This window comes from Musa acuminata, chromosome BXJ3-11 (genome assembly GCF_036884655.1).
Source record: "Musa acuminata AAA Group cultivar baxijiao chromosome BXJ3-11, Cavendish_Baxijiao_AAA, whole genome shotgun sequence".
Lineage (NCBI taxonomy): Eukaryota > Viridiplantae > Streptophyta > Magnoliopsida > Zingiberales > Musaceae > Musa > Musa acuminata.
Window position 1 is genome coordinate 6436665 of NC_088359.1, and position 17272 is coordinate 6453936.

The following is a 17272-nucleotide window of genomic DNA, read 5'->3' on the forward strand; positions in this document are numbered from 1 at the left end:
AGTTGTATTAGTGGGAAACATAATATGTGGTATCGTATGTTAGATCGATACGAAAATGATATGTAAAAAGATAATTTTAATATCCCTTCTATTTTCAACAGTAGTATATGAAGCGTTGAAATTATCTTTTTATCAATAAAATTATTAGAAATAAAAATAAAATTTAAAATTATCTATTTGCACTTTAATGTCACGTGTTATGTTTTTCATCAACGTAATTGATAATATTAAAAAAATAAAATTATTTATTTTTATTTTTAGAATTATATGGATCTTAATATAAATTATTTAACTACAGAGACCATAATACTAATGTCATATATTGAAATATAAATATAAATCTCAATATAAATTATTTAACTATTATATTCCTTGATTTATACTGTTTGAGGTATGAAAATTAAGAACTTTTGTTTTATTTTGGAATCAATCATCCGACAACAAAGACAAATAATAAAGCACAAAGAATTGAATTGTCTTATGGAAGCACTAAGGGATGACAATGTAGAGCATATTTATTCTCACTTCGGAGAGACCGCAACGAAAGAATTAGTAGCGAATACCGACAAATTCCTGTAAGCAACAGCAACGAGGAGGAGCAGCCATCGTTATCCGAATCCGACTTCTCAATCTCTATTCCCCTCCATATCTCCGTTCTCCGCCTCCTTGACGTGGCCGGCGGCCACTATCGCCCCCACATGGCTGACGTTTCCAAAGATGAGCACGAAGACTCCCACCAAGCTGGCCAACAACGCTGCCGCGAACGCCGCCGTGATGCTTCCGGGAGACGTCGTTCCGACCGCGAACCCCGCGCACGCGCCGGCCGCCCTCGCCCACGCGAACCACACGGCGATGGCCCCTTCTTTGCCCGCCGGGGAGCAGTCCATCAGCAACGCCCTGCCGAACGCGTACAGGACCGCGTTGGCCGTGCTCTGCAGGAGACACACGAGAATTATGTGGGTCCGCTTCCATCTGTCCTCCCTGAAGGAGAAGCCCAGCCCCGATGTGAACGCCGACATGAAGAACCCCAGCAGTTGCATGCTGACGGCGTCGGCGCGAGCGACAAGCTGCACAGGGTGCAGCACGGGGAGGGACACGACCGGGAATGTGAAGTAGATCGCCCACAGAGACAGGAGGAGGGGCGGTCCGATGCAAAGGTCGCCGATGACGAATAGCATGCAGCTCGCGAAGACGCACATGCATGCGAACGACGATAAGAACACTCCGGCGAGGCCTCCGATGGCGTGTGGATTCTTGAAGATTGTGAGCAAATGCGCACATCTTGCTAGAGACGTCGGTGTGGTTGGTGTCGAACTCCCGGACCTGGTTGAGAAGGCGGCGTAGACAATGCCGGTGAGCCATTGGAGGCCGCTGAAGATGGAGACCACCCACAAGCTCGTGAGCTGGTCTGAGCGCCGAAGCATGTGGTAGGTGAAGGCGGCCATGATGGCGGCGCCGAGTGAGCCTGCAGCGGTGCCATGCAAGGAAAGCCAGCTACCGACGGCCTGACGGCGACGGAAGTGGCGCTTTCCCGTGGTGCCACCGGTGAGGTCACGCACCATGAGGCCCAGGTGACGGGCCTGCGCGGCGGTGCCAATGATGCTGGCGACGGCTATGGCGGCGATGTAGAGGGGGAAGAGCCAGTTTGTATTGAAGAAGCCAGTGAGGAGGCAGGAGAAGCCGCCGGCTACGATGGCACCGAGAAGGATCGGCGGCTGGTGATTGCCATGGTCGAGGTGATGCGCTATGAGCATGAGGATGGGGATGGCCACGACGACGCCGACCGCCCATGAGACCGTCGTCCAACTTAGAGGGGAGAACTTGGACCCGTCCACTGCGATCGAACGGTCGACCAGTCTTTGATATCTGTGCAATACCTTGAAACCATGTCAGTCTCGTCATGAGCAGTACTTAACATGATTCGCGTTAGGAGAAAGAAAGCTCACAGAGTCATCTCCTTCTGCGAGCACGCAACACCACTCGGAGTGTGGGCCGGAGCAGGAGGCAGGTCGAAGGCAGGCCAGGCTCTTTGGGTGATCATGAGAGGGAAGAGCACCGGAACGAGGAACTCGTGCACAAAGTAAGAGCAGAAACCGAAAACGTACCACCCCACCAGCTCCATCTTCTCCGGCGGCGCCTCGACCGGCATCTGCTCCTTGTGATCATCTGCTACAATCTTCTTCTTCTTCTTCTTCTTCTTCTTCTCAGTCGTCTCCGCATCCTCGCAGCTGCCATCCTCGGCCATGGCCTCACACTTGGCGATCTCCTCGTGGATGTCCGAGGTCTCAGCCATGGGCACGTATCAGTGCTCCGACGAGGAGGAAGGTAAGGATTGTTTGAGAGGAGAACGGGCGTGGCTTTAAAGGAGAAGCGGAGGACGCAGAGCTGCCGACGGTGTGGAGTTCTCGAGGCTGTGAGCAGCTTAGTTTTGGTCGAAGGAGGCATCTCAAAGGGATACTTTCGGGCATCAAGAAGAGGTCTTTTGTAGGTTAGTGCAGGCATGCAGAGAGAGCAAAAAACTGGGAGAGGGACCTTTCATGGCTTTGTACTTTGTACTTCACCATACATGCCAGGAAACTGGTTTGCAAGTCAATTGTCTGAACTCATTCTCATATAAACTGGGAGCAAAGCAAAGAACATTCCAGGAATAAAACAAGGTATGATGATGTGTTGAAACTTTCCTTATGTTACAAGCATCATTTGACATATAATATTATTGCAGGTGGTTCATGTCAGGTTTGGGTGATGGATTTACGTTAATGGAATCTATTATCTTTGGTGTTTGATCATCAAGGAGCATTCTTTTTCTTTTAATTTATAGTAATAATGGAGGTATCACCCAATTTTCCCTTAAGAAACAAAGAGAAATAACAGCTGTTAAACATGACAAGTTCATCACTCTATTAATCAGATATAGGAATGAAAAATTCAAAGTAGATCAGTTGTGTGCACCGATATGATCTGCATCATATGGGTGGTAAAGTTTGTGATGTTAAAGCAAAGGTGAGAAGATGGCAAAAAGCCATCTTTGGTTGATCAACTAAAAAATGTGGCTGTCTGGTTGAAGCAATGAGATATAAACAAAAATTGGTGAGGCTATAGCCAATTGAACTCCCAAATATTGCAACAGGTCATCCCAACCTCTACACACCCACAAAGATGAAATGACAACAAAATGGAGTTGGAGACCCTCATAATTACTTACAAGAACTAAAGGCTCCATTGCACTCAGCAAACATACAAACTATTGCAATGCTTCTAGTGAACCTCAACTTGGAAAAAGGAATGGCAAAAAAGGGCCATAGTTGTGGATCTCACATGTGTCTCCATGACAATGAATCAACAGAGCTTTTAGATTATCATACAAGAAAGAGTTTTGACATATCCAAAGATGCATGCTAAATCACTAGAGCCGAACCAGTTTACCAGCTAACCAGGATCCTACTCTTTACTCCACCGATGTTTAGGAGCCACAGCGGCCAGAAGACATGTTACTGTTCTTTCCAGATACGACCGGTCACTCGCAACTTCAGCTCTTGCCTGTCGCCGCCGGAGAAGAAGAGGGCCATGTTCCGGTGGATGATCAACCCATCGTAGCTATCTCGGACCTTCCTGTGATTGTCTCTTATGCTCCTCGGCACTCCTTGCCATATAAGTTTTCGGCCATTGCCACCCACCTCAAGGCTGTAGCTGAAGTTCCTTGCCTCGCTGTCTTCGCCGAGAAATCTTAGGAATGCCATGTAAACTGGAGCCATTCCCAAGAGAAAGGCCTCAAAATGAAGACAAAAATAATGCCCATAACAACTGAAAACCTGCAATTTATATATGCAAGTGTAAGAAATAGGCGACTAAAATGGATCTGGCCCATTAGAAGGAAGACTTGAGCTTAGCTTTGTAAAATAACATATGCACAATATTTAATTAAAGCACTTGCTAGACATCAGCTAATTTTTTTTTTAAATAAACTATATGTTTTAGTGTATATGACAAGAAACCTGCCGCATTACATAACTAGTAATATGTTTTGGTTTTTGAATCCACAAAATTATGAAAGAGTAAACATATAAATACTAGCATCGATACGACTCATTCCAAGATGTTGGTGCTCGTTAGGATTTCATGTCATCGATCTGAAGCTATTTAAGCAACAATATTAGGAGATGGAGACATCAAGAACATATGTTCTGAAAAAAGGGAAGGCTTACGGTCAGCATCCATGTTGCATTTTCGACCTCGTGAGGATTTGGTTTGACATATCTATGGTTAAATGTGCACCCATCATGCATGTCCACTTTGTGATCATTTTTCAGATGGGTAACAAGCATCGGAATGTCACCAGTGACCAGGCATTCTGAACCGGCATAGGGACAATTGTAGGGCCTGAACCTGCATAGCTGCTCGTGTTTCAATTTGCTATAATATGGATGTATTTCTGAGCAACCCAGGTGTTGATATTTGCACGGTAGCTCCAGCGATTCTGCAACCTTCTCAAGAGCCAAGCATCTGATATTTCCCAATTCTTGGCGACAAGTAGGGCAATGATTGTGTACTCTCTGTTTGCAGCTTGAACAAAGAGTGTGACCATTTGGACACTGCAAGGGTGAACAACAGAAGATTTAAAGCCCACACCAGCAAATGACCACACGGCTTGAAGTAGCAATAAGAGAAACAGAGAAATGCATGACCTTACATACAGGATAAGACTGAGATCGGATATACTATGCTACGAAGTAGAGAACTATAACGCCAATCACCTACCAAGGTTGTGTATGATCTCATTGCATTTATGATGGTGATGCACAGTCTATATTAAGAATGAGAAAGGATCTGTCTATCAACAAGTCACGATGACCATCGAGCCTGCTATTCAAGTTTATGTGTCATTTTTCGGATGGTAAACAGGCATCAGAATGTCATCAGGAACCAGGCATTCTCAACTTGCTGAACAATTCTAGGGCCTGAACCTGCATAACTGCTCAAATTTCAATTTCGGATAATATGGATATATCTTTGATTAACCCAGATTTTGATATTTGCATGGCAGCTCTAGTTATTCTGCATAGCTGCTCATGTTTCTGTCACTCCATCTCTCATCCACCCCCACCCCCACCCCCACCCTCACCCGCCCAAAACACACCCAAAACCACAAAAGGAAAAAATTTCAGGAATTACAGGATGTAGAAATCTAGATAACATATATTTTGATGTGCGTCCTACAATCTCAATTAAGTTTATTACAGTTATGGACCGATTATATAACTTTCTGCTGACAGCTCATGCACCAAGCAAGAAAATTCATCAACTAGTAAGAACAACATAACAGCTAACAGTTGTCATAGGAACAACATAATTACATGCTTTGGTGATGCAACAATGCTATACATCAGCATTTATGATTCGGAAAATTACTCCTCTTTTCTCGCCTCTACCTATCGCCATCAATCGTATTCTGCAAGTGCTAGTCAATGAAAAGAAAGATAAAGTCCAATTGCAGTATCAGAACAGAAAAGATTTATTCTTACAACAGACAGATGGTTTAGTTCCTATTAAACAAATTGAAAATTCATGCAAATGCAAGGACAGCGCGGTGAGCTCACACAAATATAACACCGTATGTCCTGGTTTTTTGGTCATAAGGCAATCATTCATAAGACAGCACAGAGAAAAGAAGCCAAAGAGAAAGCACCTGGTGTATGGGAGGGAACATAGAATTTGTGCAAACTGGGCACTCAAGAAGTTCATGCACGCTACTGCCGGAGGATATGCCCGCCTTAACACCAGAAGAGGCAGAAGACTTGCATGACGGGATGCGATCTGTTTCGGTACCCACAGCGCAGAATTCATCTTCTGTCCATTGGGATTCAGGGATGTCCATAGACACACTGCTTTTAGAAGCCACAGAAACCTGTTTCTAGTCCAACTTCTCACTGCAACCCGTAATTAGCAATGTGGCCCAAAGAGCAAGTTCTCTACTTGGACTATATGCCTGCGATGAGACAATAAAATCTTAACTAATTTGGACCATTTATCTGAGAATTTGTTCTGTCACACACACAACAAGCACACTAAAAAGTACCTCAAGATTACGAGAGAATGTCAAACTTGCCATGTATTGCTCACAGTGACCAATCCATCATGAAAAATAGTAACTAAATAGTCTCAAGGGATAGAAACTTTTTAGAAGTCATAGCAATATATGAAGAAGTTATCGCAAACTCAAAAAGTGAAGTCCGAAAAGGAAAGAATCAGAGGCCAGACAATCTATACAATTAGACATCTAATTAATCCTTCCGATAATAGAGCAGAAAGAATAGGCCATAATACATCCACGCACAGGAAGGTTAGTGCTACAAGAAGCAATAAGGCATGTCTCCCTAAATCTACGACAACAACCCGAATCGAACCGACACATCAAATTTTCGCCTACTCAAAGTCTCCAAGAACAAGACAAGCAACAAATCGACTTCGCATACCAAAACAAATGACATCGGCGTGAAGTTTTCGCCCAACTGACCCCAAGACATAAACCGAATCGCCCTCAAAACAAAGGGGAAAACCAGGGAGGAAGATTGGAGGGAGCGAAAGATCAAACCTTTGGGTCGGAATCAAATCCGGAGAGCTCGACTTAGCAAACTGCGACAGATTCCGGGCGACGCCGTGGGAAATCGAAGGGGAGGAAGGCGAGGGGAAAGGGGCAAACAGGACCCACGCGGCGAGGGCAGGACTGCGTACATCTATAGCTTCCAATCTTACTTTAATTGGCATTGCTGGTATTATAGTTATTTATTTCCTGCGGTCTCCGCTTGTCCGTTCTTGGAGCTCCAAAATGGAGCTCTTCCACATATTAATAAGGCAAATTCCTTTTTCATGCAAAGATAAAAATAATATATATATAATTTATTTTTTCTTATTGCTATTCTTACTATGTGGCAATTAAATTGTTGGGTTGGGTATGCCTTTCCATGTATATGTTGTTGGATGTAATTGGATCTTTATCCAAAACCCCATATAATAATATAATAATTTATATTAGTTACAAAAATATATATAGTTACAAAATATAAAAATATATACCCTATGTAAAAATAAATACTGTATATGATAAATATATAGTTACAAAAAAAATGAATTTATAATATAATAATTGTTAGTTAATCAAGAAGAATTAAATTAAAATATTATTATTTTTAGTAATATTCTTTTAGGTTTTCTGGTATCCCTCATCACATTGGTCTTCTAGTGCATCTAATATGCACAAAATGTGAGAGAGAGACAGATATGGGTTGGATTTCTAATCAAGCTAAAATATGGGGAATAGTAAATTCATTCAATCATGATTTCTTACTTAGATAAGTGCATAATAATGAGGGAAAAATATTTTATTTTCGAATTATCGACTTCCTTTAATACAAATCCAAATGCTAAAGATTCAATTTTTATGTCCAATTTCTTGGATAGAACTCAAGTTTGCAGGAATAATTATTACTGCAAGAGAGTACAAACTGAGGAGATTCCTCAAGCAATCAATTGGGTTCAGTAAATGAACCAACCAACCACATGCAACCCTCAAGCAATGGCACAACAACCACACATGGCGATTCAATGCCCTCAGTGCAAAACCTACACCCCCTTGGAAGACTCTTCTTACACAAACTGTACCCCACATCCCACCTTGTTTTCATTTCACAAGCCTGGCATGATCAAACAGCATATTACATAAATTGTGACGAGTCCATCAGTACATGTTGATGCTCACATTGTAACACAACAACAGTCAGAATGACACTTCACCAATGCCTGCAAAATATCGTAACGACACTCAGCTAACTGCCAATTGAATGCTGTTCATCTACCACCGACAAGCTACCATTCGATCCTAAATTCTGCAGTTGAGTGCTGTCCTCGAATGCACGACCAACGAGTGATGGAAGCACCTCATGTGGAAGCCTCTCGTGACAATGATCCAAGGTCCAGCTAATTGCATGTAATGGGGATTTGAGTGGCAATCCCCATGTCGGAAGGCAAGAGCTCAAGAACAGAAAGGAAATGGAAAATTGTTGGGCAGAGCAAGTATCATCGTCAGGGGAATTGTTGTCGATTATAAGTATCCTCATGCACAAATACTGGGGTCGTCCGACTTTGAGGTGTAGTATGAGGATGACCCAGTGCAATGTCTTGATTTTGTGACGAATTGCAGGGCTGCACATTCTTTAATGACACCGATGAGATGTAATAAACAATCCCAAGAGCAACACTTGCAAGAGATAGTACTGCCCCTCCTGAAAATACTCCAGACTTGACAACATAGCAGAATTCGCCAAAATACATCCTTTCCTGTCCCCATCGGTCGTTTAGGGCAGCACCACTCAACAACAGAACAAAGGCTATTATAAAAGTAACCCTGCATGAATTAAGAAAAGAAGAACAAAGACATCAACTAATACAGAAAACTTAGTAGTAAAAGATCAGTGGTTAAAAGCATGAAGAAACTGATATTTTTACTCCCAGGAAGAAGGCTAATTTATGAACTTGAGAATAAATTAAGATGGTTGAGCTCTTCTATAACATGCAATTTGCACACGGAGCACTGCAATCGTGACGTGACCCTTGTTTTTGTGGATCTATTGTTCTCTGTTTAACCCTGAATTTGGTGCATTATTTCTGCCATTGATAGAATCACCATTTGGGTCCATTTGCTAAAACAACTCAATTTCCTAGTGTAACAAATGAGTATTCGATAGGTTCAATGAAATCCTCTCCATAATTTGCTACAATTCCTAATAGCAGCTTTCTGTGCTCCTAGCCTCAAATATCTATTCCATATTAATGGTTCCTTTGCCATAATAATCTTCTGCTCATGATGCTACAAACCCACCAGGCACATTTTTTAGGGTATCATCCCTGTACCTACTTTGCTTCGTTGGATACACTAACTAGAAAGATATTTGCTGCATTTCAAGTTCCACATCTGTGAATCATCCACATTTATCTAAGCCAACCAGCAAAAGTATGGAAAGGTGATGCTGCAGGATGCCACCATTGTCTAGTGAGGGTTATCATGAAATCCTCGACACAGCATTCTTGATTTTTTCAAAAACTTCATTGAGAAACCAACCATATTTGGTTCTAAGCACAAGCACAAGCCAATTGTAGTACTCTATATGCTACATGTAATTTCCATAACCTTGATGCAACCAACAGTTATTTTTTTCCTTTCTCCCTTCAAGAACAACAGTTCAAATCCAACGATTAATAATTTTCTGCCACAAACTCCAGAGCTCCTAATTCTAGCCCTTGGCATCATGTCTGGCCGCTATGAGAAACTAACCTTAAAAGTGATGTGATGAAGTATGACTTGTCGCCTTTTCTTCATCCTTCTATAGAGAGAGAAAAACATGGAGAAGTCAAGTCAACTCTAACTCAACAAAATAATGCACCCTATAATGAAGGCTAGAAAGTGTATCACAAACAAAAGTCAATTACTGAAAAGGAAGTTTCATATTTGATATGGTTTATTGTTTTTCCATATAACAAGTGGTCCAGACTCATGATATTGACATCCAAAGTGAAGAATGTTCCAGGGCTGCTTCGGTGGGTGCCAAAGGCTACGTAAGTTTGAAATTTGCCTTAAGTAAGCATGAAGCTGTTCACAGGACAAAAGGACAAGAAAAGGAAGCTCTGCAAGAGAAACTAGGAACAAGGGTGATAGTTTAGAAGTATTCTGAAAGTCTAGATAGAAATTCTTTGCAATCACTGTTTAGCCCATGTAAGCATCACTAACTTGATGTGTGGTTTCTATTTTATCTCTACTAGCTATTTGATATTTAAGCTCTTTAGACCATAACCACACAAAATCATGTTTGTGGAGCATCAGACTGTTTATCTTCCATCACTTGTGATTGCCCTCGCTCTTAAGATGATAGATATTGGGGCATCAGGATCTAATTTTACAGAACCACACTTCAAACTAAGAATATATCTTCCTGTGGTTTATTGCTATCCAGTCTCTCTGCAATGAGAATATTGGGTCAAATCTTTCCCCTTAGATATGATTTATCTGACAGTGTTGATGGCATCTTTAAGATTTCCATACTTAATGGAAATTATGTAGTTAGATTTACTTCATTTAACATACAGCCTAAAATACTTCACCTATTTTTGTATCAATTGTTATAACATTCAGCCCTTCTATAAGAAAACTCAGCATCTCAGAATGCTTACAAATGCATTTTTTTTTCTTTTTTTTCTCTTTTTCTGACAAATGCAAGTTATCATTGGTAATTGAAGAAATTAACTGGCATGTATTGCAATTCTCTTCGCAGTGGTGAACTTCTATTTAATCTGTCTCTTTGTATCAGAAATACTAACATTCATAGCCACATTAACTTATGGTACACTATTAACATGAATAACATATAGCTTGAAGAAGATAGTTTGTCTCATTCTACAGTATCATGAAAAAGCAATGTCAATATTTATTATGAGTAAGAAACTAATTTACCAAAGGCTTGACAATTCTATGTGATATGGATAAATGCACCAAGGCAAAATCAACTTTTAAATCAACTTAAAGGTCAGAAACTCACCAAGAAGCAATAAAAGAGATCAACCCTATTGTCCAGTTTGTGTCTGATGGATTTGGATACTTCTTGCAACATATACACCCAGCTACAGTGTTTATGATGGCCTGAGCTATGATAAGAGCCACTGCTGCTATAAGACCAAGAGCTAATGCTGGGCTCCTTGGGTATCTGCATTCACCTAGCGTTGTTGTTTCCACATCAGAAACCTGAAAACCAGAGGCCATAGGAAAAAACTATTTTATTAAAATGGCAACAGTGCCATTAACACACCAGCTTTGGAATCCAACACATAATATTGATGATTAACATCAAAAAATAACCAATTATTTAGATGCCATTATACCTAGTCATATTACAAAACTAAGCCGAATAAATTCAAGAGAGCTAAGTTAATCCGGATAAGGCACATCATGCTTTAAAATTGCTACGAAATAGATACTCAACCAATGTCAACAATTAGTCTAAACCATAGAAAGTAAAAAGAATTGGAATCTCAACATGTATCATCAGTGAAGGCACATATCTTACCTGAAGTAGGGATACAGAGCACAAAGATGCGGTACTCCAAAAATGTAGTAAATTGGAATTCTACAATTAATGAAATATTAGCATGAAATACTAGATTATTTTTTGTTGAAACATGAAAAAGATGATGCTACAAATCATGATCAGTTTTTGACATAGATGGAAGCCTGAGATACAAGGCCTTAAAAGTTTGATAAGCCTGACAATGACAGCAAAATATTATCCATTTCAGCAACTGCAAATTTTTCAAAAGCAAACAATAGGCTCCTGCTGATCGTTTTCATCACTGATTTAGAAAACAATATATGGTGAGTATTGACGAGAACATAGCTTGATACATGATTATTTAAATTCATTAGAAAATCAAGATTAGTTAAGAAAGCTTGAGAGTTAGTAAGAGTAGTATCCACTATCAAATTCATATCATCAAACAAAACCAGGAAAAAGGTTGTTTTATTAAATTTGGACTAAACGAAAAGGATCAGTTTCGAAAATATGGAAAATAGTTGTTCATGTTTTGTGTTTATGACACAAAAGTTGTAACTCTGAAAGGGGGAACCCAGTGCATAAGACTCCTATCAATAGATAACAACAAGTTCGTAAAGTCCCAATCATTCGGGGTTGATTATATGGATCTTTTACCACCAATACGGGGTCTGAAAATGGTCGACATGCCCAGAACTTTAAATGTGTGTGTGTGTGTGTGTGTATATATATATATATATACATGCCTACAACTTTATATAGTTTTATAAACACTGGTTACAGCCAAATCTCCATTGTTATTGTTCGTGTTTCCACAAAGACAACAGATGCTATAAGCAAAGCTATATTGCTTTGGAAGTTGAACACATGAATGAAGATCATAAGCTCTATCATGATCCAGTTCCAAACAGTATATAGTTCAGTATGGTTGATTTGGTTTCACAAGGGGAATGATTTGGTTAAACTTTTTCTCAAAAATTAACAAACTGTAGATTACGGAGCTGATCCTGTAATTACACGTTAACCAGATGAAGTTAGCCTGTGCTTAGCTCTAGTTAGCCCTTTTCTTGGCAAAGGAGAGGATGTTAGGATACATGAAAAGAGAATCAGTGAGATAAAATCAGAGGGTAATGATGTTATTCTACATTTTAGGAACACTCAGAACTTACACTTCTGAGGCATGGAAACTTTGAAGCAAACATGTTTAATGATCTCACTCATTCGAACATAGCAAAAGCGACATAAATAACACATCTGTGTGCGCATGTGTAATCAATCACCAATCTGTGGGATATCTGCACCTGACACGAAAGCTATACCTGCAAATAGCCTTACGAATGGTAGAGATAAAACCAAATTACTGAGGACAAATACTAATGACCTCACACCTCGGCACCTGAAGAAAGGGTAGGCAACCACGAATCTAAAAATGAGACCTTTACTAAAGAAAACAGTAACGGTACCAAGAAGAGGCCCAATGATAAACAAGATCCAGTCTTTGAACCCTACTGCGACAGAGAGGAGAGTGGAGGAAATAGCTGGAGCTGGATCCAAGACAGCAAACAGCCTTCTCACGGGACCAAATGCCACGCCTTCCCAGACGGAGAGGACCCGAGGGAAGAAAAATCATCAAAGCCCTACCGTCCAATTGCAGGCCCGGAAGGCAGGAAGAGCAACAGGGCCAAGAAAGACAGAGGCCAGTAAGCAAGAACATCGAGGAGCGGAACAATGCCGTGATCAAGATCTCGCCGAGCTCAGAAACGAGAAAAAGACTGGTACAGAAGAGAGTATCAACGGGGATGGCAAACCTTGATCCTTGTGGCCTCTGCGGCGAAGGCGAGAGCAGCAGAGAGAAGGCCAAGAAAGCCCGCGGCTGCGCAGAAAATCATCACCCTCTTCTCCATCCGGCGAACTCGCTCTCTCTCTCTCTCTCACTCTCTCCTCCCACTCTCGGACTGACTTTTGAGGCCACTGTTTGCCTCGGGCAATGATTTAACGAAGTAATTTTACACATATATCCTTGCAAGTCCAAAATAACGTATTTACCCTTATATATTATAATTGAGTGCAACTATCTATCCAAGTAAGATTTTGCACATAAAATGCGTGATTAGTTCTGACTAAGATTGAAAACATAAGCTATAACAATAATAAATGTATTATATTCTTGATATAATAATAATAATTATTATTATTATTATTATTTTAAAAAATAACTAATATCAACTAAAATTTCAATTAATAGTTAAATAACAGTTAACTAATTAGTAGGGTGGGATAGATTTGTTTTAAATTATGCAAAATGTAAATTAAAAGATTTATGCATGTGAAAATTTACTGAATGGTAGGGATATATATGGAAGGAGGTTTGCCTCTAATAAAATCATGGACTAAGTGGGTAAAGTATATAACTAATCTTTCAAACTCGGAAATAAAATTTCGATCGAACATTTTTTGTTTACCTTTCCTTCTTTTTTTTTTTTGTGTTTTAACCCAAAACACGCCTCAAAATTGATGGCACTACAACATACTATTGACAATTTTTTGGTCCAACGAGAATGGCAATAATAAATCATCCCATTTGCTGCAAATTAAATCATAAATCTTATGGTTACTGTCGCACCCGTTCCAGAAGGAGTTCAATTTTCCATCCAAATCACAATAACTCAGCAACTAATAATAAGATTCAAAATCTACGTTGAAGGCAGTCGAAACACATGATGATATCAATCAGTTATTTCTTTTCTTCCTTTTCTGCCTCCGCTGCTTTCTTCATCCTCACACCGACCTGCCGTTCGTTCATCCTCTCAACACGAAGCTTGGCATACGCCTTGAATGATTTCATCTCATCCGTAACCTTGACGAGCTCAACCGAAGGCTGCTCGCGCACGATGGGGAGGTATGGGCCTTGGACCTGAGTAGCTGTTGCAAGTTCCTCCGGAGAAGAATCTCCAGCCTGAGAACATGAACAATAATGGAATAAGAGGGAATGTTAAACTAGAGAAAGCTTAAGCATAGCCAGCAGTCTCGGCAGAGTTTGCAGCACTTGCCTTGAATTTGCGGGTTCGCCTTGGGAAGATGACGAGCTTGGCTTTGTATGTCTTCAACCTTTGGACATTGGCTTGCAGACCCTCGAGAGATCGATTCTTTCGCCTATGATCAACAGCAATGCCAATTGTTGGAGCAAGTTTCTTTGGAATTCCAGCTGCCTGCATTTGCAAAACAAACAACAGTTATTTGACAAGATGTACATATAAATCCAGAAAGAATACTACATGGTGCAAAATTTCTGGAATAATACATTCTGATTGTCATGAAGATTATGAGTTTAAACATTGAAAATAAATTCCGTGCCAACTCAGTGCCCCAGATCATGCCAAAGCTGGCATGAATATGAGACGGAAGGTTTCAAAAGATGCACCAGATTTTACATGAATGTAAAGCTCATCTTGTATCCATAGTCCCAAGCCACAGGACTCCATCAAATCAAGAAAATTTTCATTTATTTTCACTACTTCTAGAAGAAGCATAACTAAGAAACAAAATTCTTTTAAAAACAATCTTTACAACTGTACCAGTTGGAGTAAATTTCACATACAAAGAATCTATGCAAGTTTTATGCTGTTTGATCAAATGTAATACTGCCGAAGGTATAGCATCAAAAGGTCCTTCCAATTATCCCAAGATTCTCGCTCAACAAATAAATAAAAGAAGACTATCTTAACAGGAAGATGAAGAATCTTAAATTTGACAAGAAAATTTAAGAGAATGGTAGTAGCCATTACCTCTCATAACGTACTTGCTCCATAAAGCATCTAAAAGTTTTTAAAAAAATGTCTTTATTGGAGAACAGAGAATGAAAAGAAAACTTCCGCACAAAAATGTTTTGCACCTATCAACATCTTGCTGTATATCATAACCGCAAACTAGAGAGACAGGATCCTTGACTTAAGTCACATGCTTTTTCAAGAACATTGACCTTCAAACAGTGTATTCATTATTGTTCATAGGAAAGATCATGAGTATCAATAAGATCCTACCAGCAATCTTGTGATCAATGGCTAACAGGAATATTAACAAGGTGACAGACCAATTTCTCGATACCATAACATGTTCGATGATAATATTCTGATGTCACTCCTGATAAGATTTTCAATACTTTTATTCTCATCCAATCAACCAAATATGTTTTTGGCCCCTATGGACCTGCTAATAATCACAAAACACATCCTAAGTAGCCAAAAGCACTACTAACCATTTTCAGATCAATCTTCATGTAAAGATTATAAAAAAATGTAAAGGAACTAATGACCATATAGTAACTACTAGATTTCTTGCAAATAGCAGTGATAATTGCAGACCAAAACCTCAAACTAATCAACCCTTTATAATCTTGAAAATTAAGGCTTTTATATAAACTTATTAATTTTGATGACCTCCTAAAATTGAAAATTAAGGCCTTTATCTATAATTAATCCTTATTCCATACATTCTCTTCTATAAGCCTCAAACTAGTCTGTTCCATAACAGCCGATGTATCATCTCTCCACTATCCACACAAACATATGTAAAATGAATAGCAACCAAGAAACATAGGCACATAACATAGAAAACCAAAAATAGGAGTAACGCATGAAAAGAAAGAACCAAAATTGTTACCTTCAGTTCCTCGAGAGTAAAACCCCTGCCAGATCTAGATTTCATGTTGTACTTGAGCGTCTGACATTGGACAATGGGACGGAGTGGCCCAGCAGTTGGACGTGGGAAAATCTTCACAGCCTTCTTCTGCCGAGCTGACTCGCAATAGTGATGACATCATTACCAGCAACATAGAGGGTAATAAAGATAGAACGAGGAACAAGAAGTTCAAGAGAATGCCTCCAATCTCAAGGACCGAAATCTACCTTCAGCAATAGAAGAAAGATACTAACAGTAAGGAAAGATGCTCACCAATACGTCTCCTTGTCTTGCGCGCAGGCTGGTTGAACCAAGTCTTCACATAATTCTGCCAGTGCTTCTTAAAATGCCCATTTGGCACGACATTGTTATGCTTAACCATGGCTCAACACCTCTATTCAACACAGAAACAAGAACGACGGATCTAATTAACCCTAACTCAACAGCATCTAAACGCTTATATCAAATGAAATTTCAAAGCATATGTAAACAAATCTCTCGATCAAGACAAATAGGGCCAAAAAACAGCCTCATATCTAACTTCTAGTGTCTGAATTCTTAGTATGATTCGTCCCAACCCAAAAGAAAAGCACAGATAGATTTCGATGTCAGCGGCGATCGTTAGAGAGAGGCTTACCCTTTCGCCTTCGGCTCCGCCGCAAGGAGTCGGAACTACGCGATAACTGGAGACGCTCTCGCGCGAGGGTTTTATGGTGAAATGGGAGAAGATCCGGAGAACCCTAAATTGGACGGCCGGGATTGTCGGATTAGTGATGGAGACGCGTGTTGAGCTATGTTCGTATTGGGGCTCATATTGGCGTCGATTAGCTCTGCAATTTGGGTTGGGTTCGATCGAATCTCACCTGCCGGACCTGTAATTTTGGGATTTGGTTCGGCCTGGAAAATATCCCAACCTGATGACTACTTCAGACTGGCCAACGTCGATCGATGGTGGAGATAACGATTTCAAACCGAACCCACGATGAACCAATCCGGTCCATCTCGATCAGGTTGGGTTTGACCAGCTTAGACCGGGGAGAAAGAGGACGGTTAATGTATAAAAATAATTCAATCTTCCCCAAACCAAGAAAAGAAAAGGATGAGATAAAATTTTTGAGGACTAATTATAAATTATTCCTTCTAATTAGTTACCCTTAGTATTTTGATCCCTATATTTTTAAAAATTATATTAAAATTTATATATTTATGAAAGTAAAATATTATACGAGTGCTCGATGGAAAACCAAAATGAGATAGAGCCAGCACATACTCAATGATAAATCTTACAGTATTTTCGTTAATAGAGTCGATAACAACGTCAACAAAAATGAGATTAAATGTTTCACTTTCATATGTATTGAGATCTCAATATAACTTTTAAAAATATAGGGGTCGAGATTTAGTTAATTACATTTGATAATTTATAATTAATCTATTTTTCATGATAAAATAATAATTTAAACTTTTAAAAATATAGGGATCGAGATTTAGTTAATTACATT

The 17272-nt window shown here is 39.9% G+C and overlaps 3 protein-coding genes across 4 annotated transcripts; all 3 read right to left on the minus strand.

Annotated features, from left to right (window-relative positions):
• Positions 1-3335: 3335 nt before the first annotated feature.
• On the minus strand, positions 3336-6751 carry LOC135652145 (E3 ubiquitin-protein ligase SINAT2-like). 2 transcript variants are annotated; one of them, XM_065172890.1, is made up of 4 exons: positions 6593-6751; positions 5687-5986; positions 4206-4592; positions 3336-3812 (listed from the first exon to the last, which is right to left on the minus strand). In XM_065172890.1, the coding sequence occupies exons 2-4, from the start codon at positions 5873-5875 to the stop codon at positions 3492-3494; spliced, it is 897 nt and encodes a 298-aa protein (XP_065028962.1). In that variant the 5' UTR covers positions 5876-5986; positions 6593-6751; the 3' UTR covers positions 3336-3491. The 2 variants fall into 2 exon arrangements, with proteins under 2 accessions (XP_065028962.1, XP_065028964.1); XM_065172892.1 differs by lacking the exon at positions 6593-6751 and adding an exon at positions 6077-6562.
• Positions 6752-7421: 670 nt separating this feature from the next.
• LOC135652795 (protein VASCULATURE COMPLEXITY AND CONNECTIVITY-like) lies at positions 7422-13057 on the minus strand. Its single transcript, XM_065174033.1, has 3 exons — positions 12902-13057; positions 10587-10789; positions 7422-8401 (listed from the first exon to the last, which is right to left on the minus strand). The coding sequence occupies exons 1-3, from the start codon at positions 12995-12997 to the stop codon at positions 8080-8082; spliced, it is 621 nt and encodes a 206-aa protein (XP_065030105.1). The 5' UTR covers positions 12998-13057; the 3' UTR covers positions 7422-8079.
• A 595-nt stretch (positions 13058-13652) lies between these two features.
• Positions 13653-16535, minus strand: LOC135582362 (large ribosomal subunit protein eL13z-like). The gene is made up of 5 exons (XM_065173590.1): positions 16408-16535; positions 16044-16164; positions 15753-15886; positions 14144-14302; positions 13653-14049 (listed from the first exon to the last, which is right to left on the minus strand). Exons 2-5 carry the CDS (start codon positions 16150-16152, stop codon positions 13828-13830), a joined length of 624 nt encoding a protein of 207 aa, XP_065029662.1. The 5' UTR covers positions 16153-16164; positions 16408-16535; the 3' UTR covers positions 13653-13827.
• Positions 16536-17272: the final 737 nt, after the last annotated feature.

Excerpts from the sequence above, each read along its gene's own strand:
- LOC135652145 (XM_065172890.1), bottom strand. The coding sequence starts at position 5,875 with ATGGACATCCCTGAATCCCAATGGACAGAAGATGAATTCTGCGCTGTG. Across the intron at positions 4,593-5,686 it reads TGTTCCCTCCCATACACCAG|TGTCCAAATGGTCACACTCT; the intron begins GTGCTTTCTCTT and ends TCACCCTTGCAG. Across the intron at positions 3,813-4,205 it reads ATGCAACATGGATGCTGACC|GTTTTCAGTTGTTATGGGCA; the intron begins GTAAGCCTTCCC and ends TATAAATTGCAG.
- LOC135652795 (XM_065174033.1), bottom strand. The coding sequence starts at position 12,997 with ATGGAGAAGAGGGTGATGATTTTCTGCGCAGCCGCGGGCTTTCTTGGC. Across the intron at positions 10,790-12,901 it reads CAGAGGCCACAAGGATCAAG|GTTTCTGATGTGGAAACAAC; the intron begins GTTTGCCATCCC and ends TCTGGTTTTCAG. Across the intron at positions 8,402-10,586 it reads ATCTCTTTTATTGCTTCTTG|GGTTACTTTTATAATAGCCT; the intron begins GTGAGTTTCTGA and ends TAATTCATGCAG.
- LOC135582362 (XM_065173590.1), bottom strand. The coding sequence starts at position 16,152 with ATGGTTAAGCATAACAATGTCGTGCCAAATGGGCATTTTAAGAAGCAC. Across the intron at positions 15,887-16,043 it reads CAAGACAAGGAGACGTATTG|CTCGGCAGAAGAAGGCTGTG; the intron begins GTGAGCATCTTT and ends ATTGCGAGTCAG. Across the intron at positions 14,303-15,752 it reads TTACTCTCGAGGAACTGAAG|GCAGCTGGAATTCCAAAGAA; the intron begins GTAACAATTTTG and ends TTGCAAATGCAG.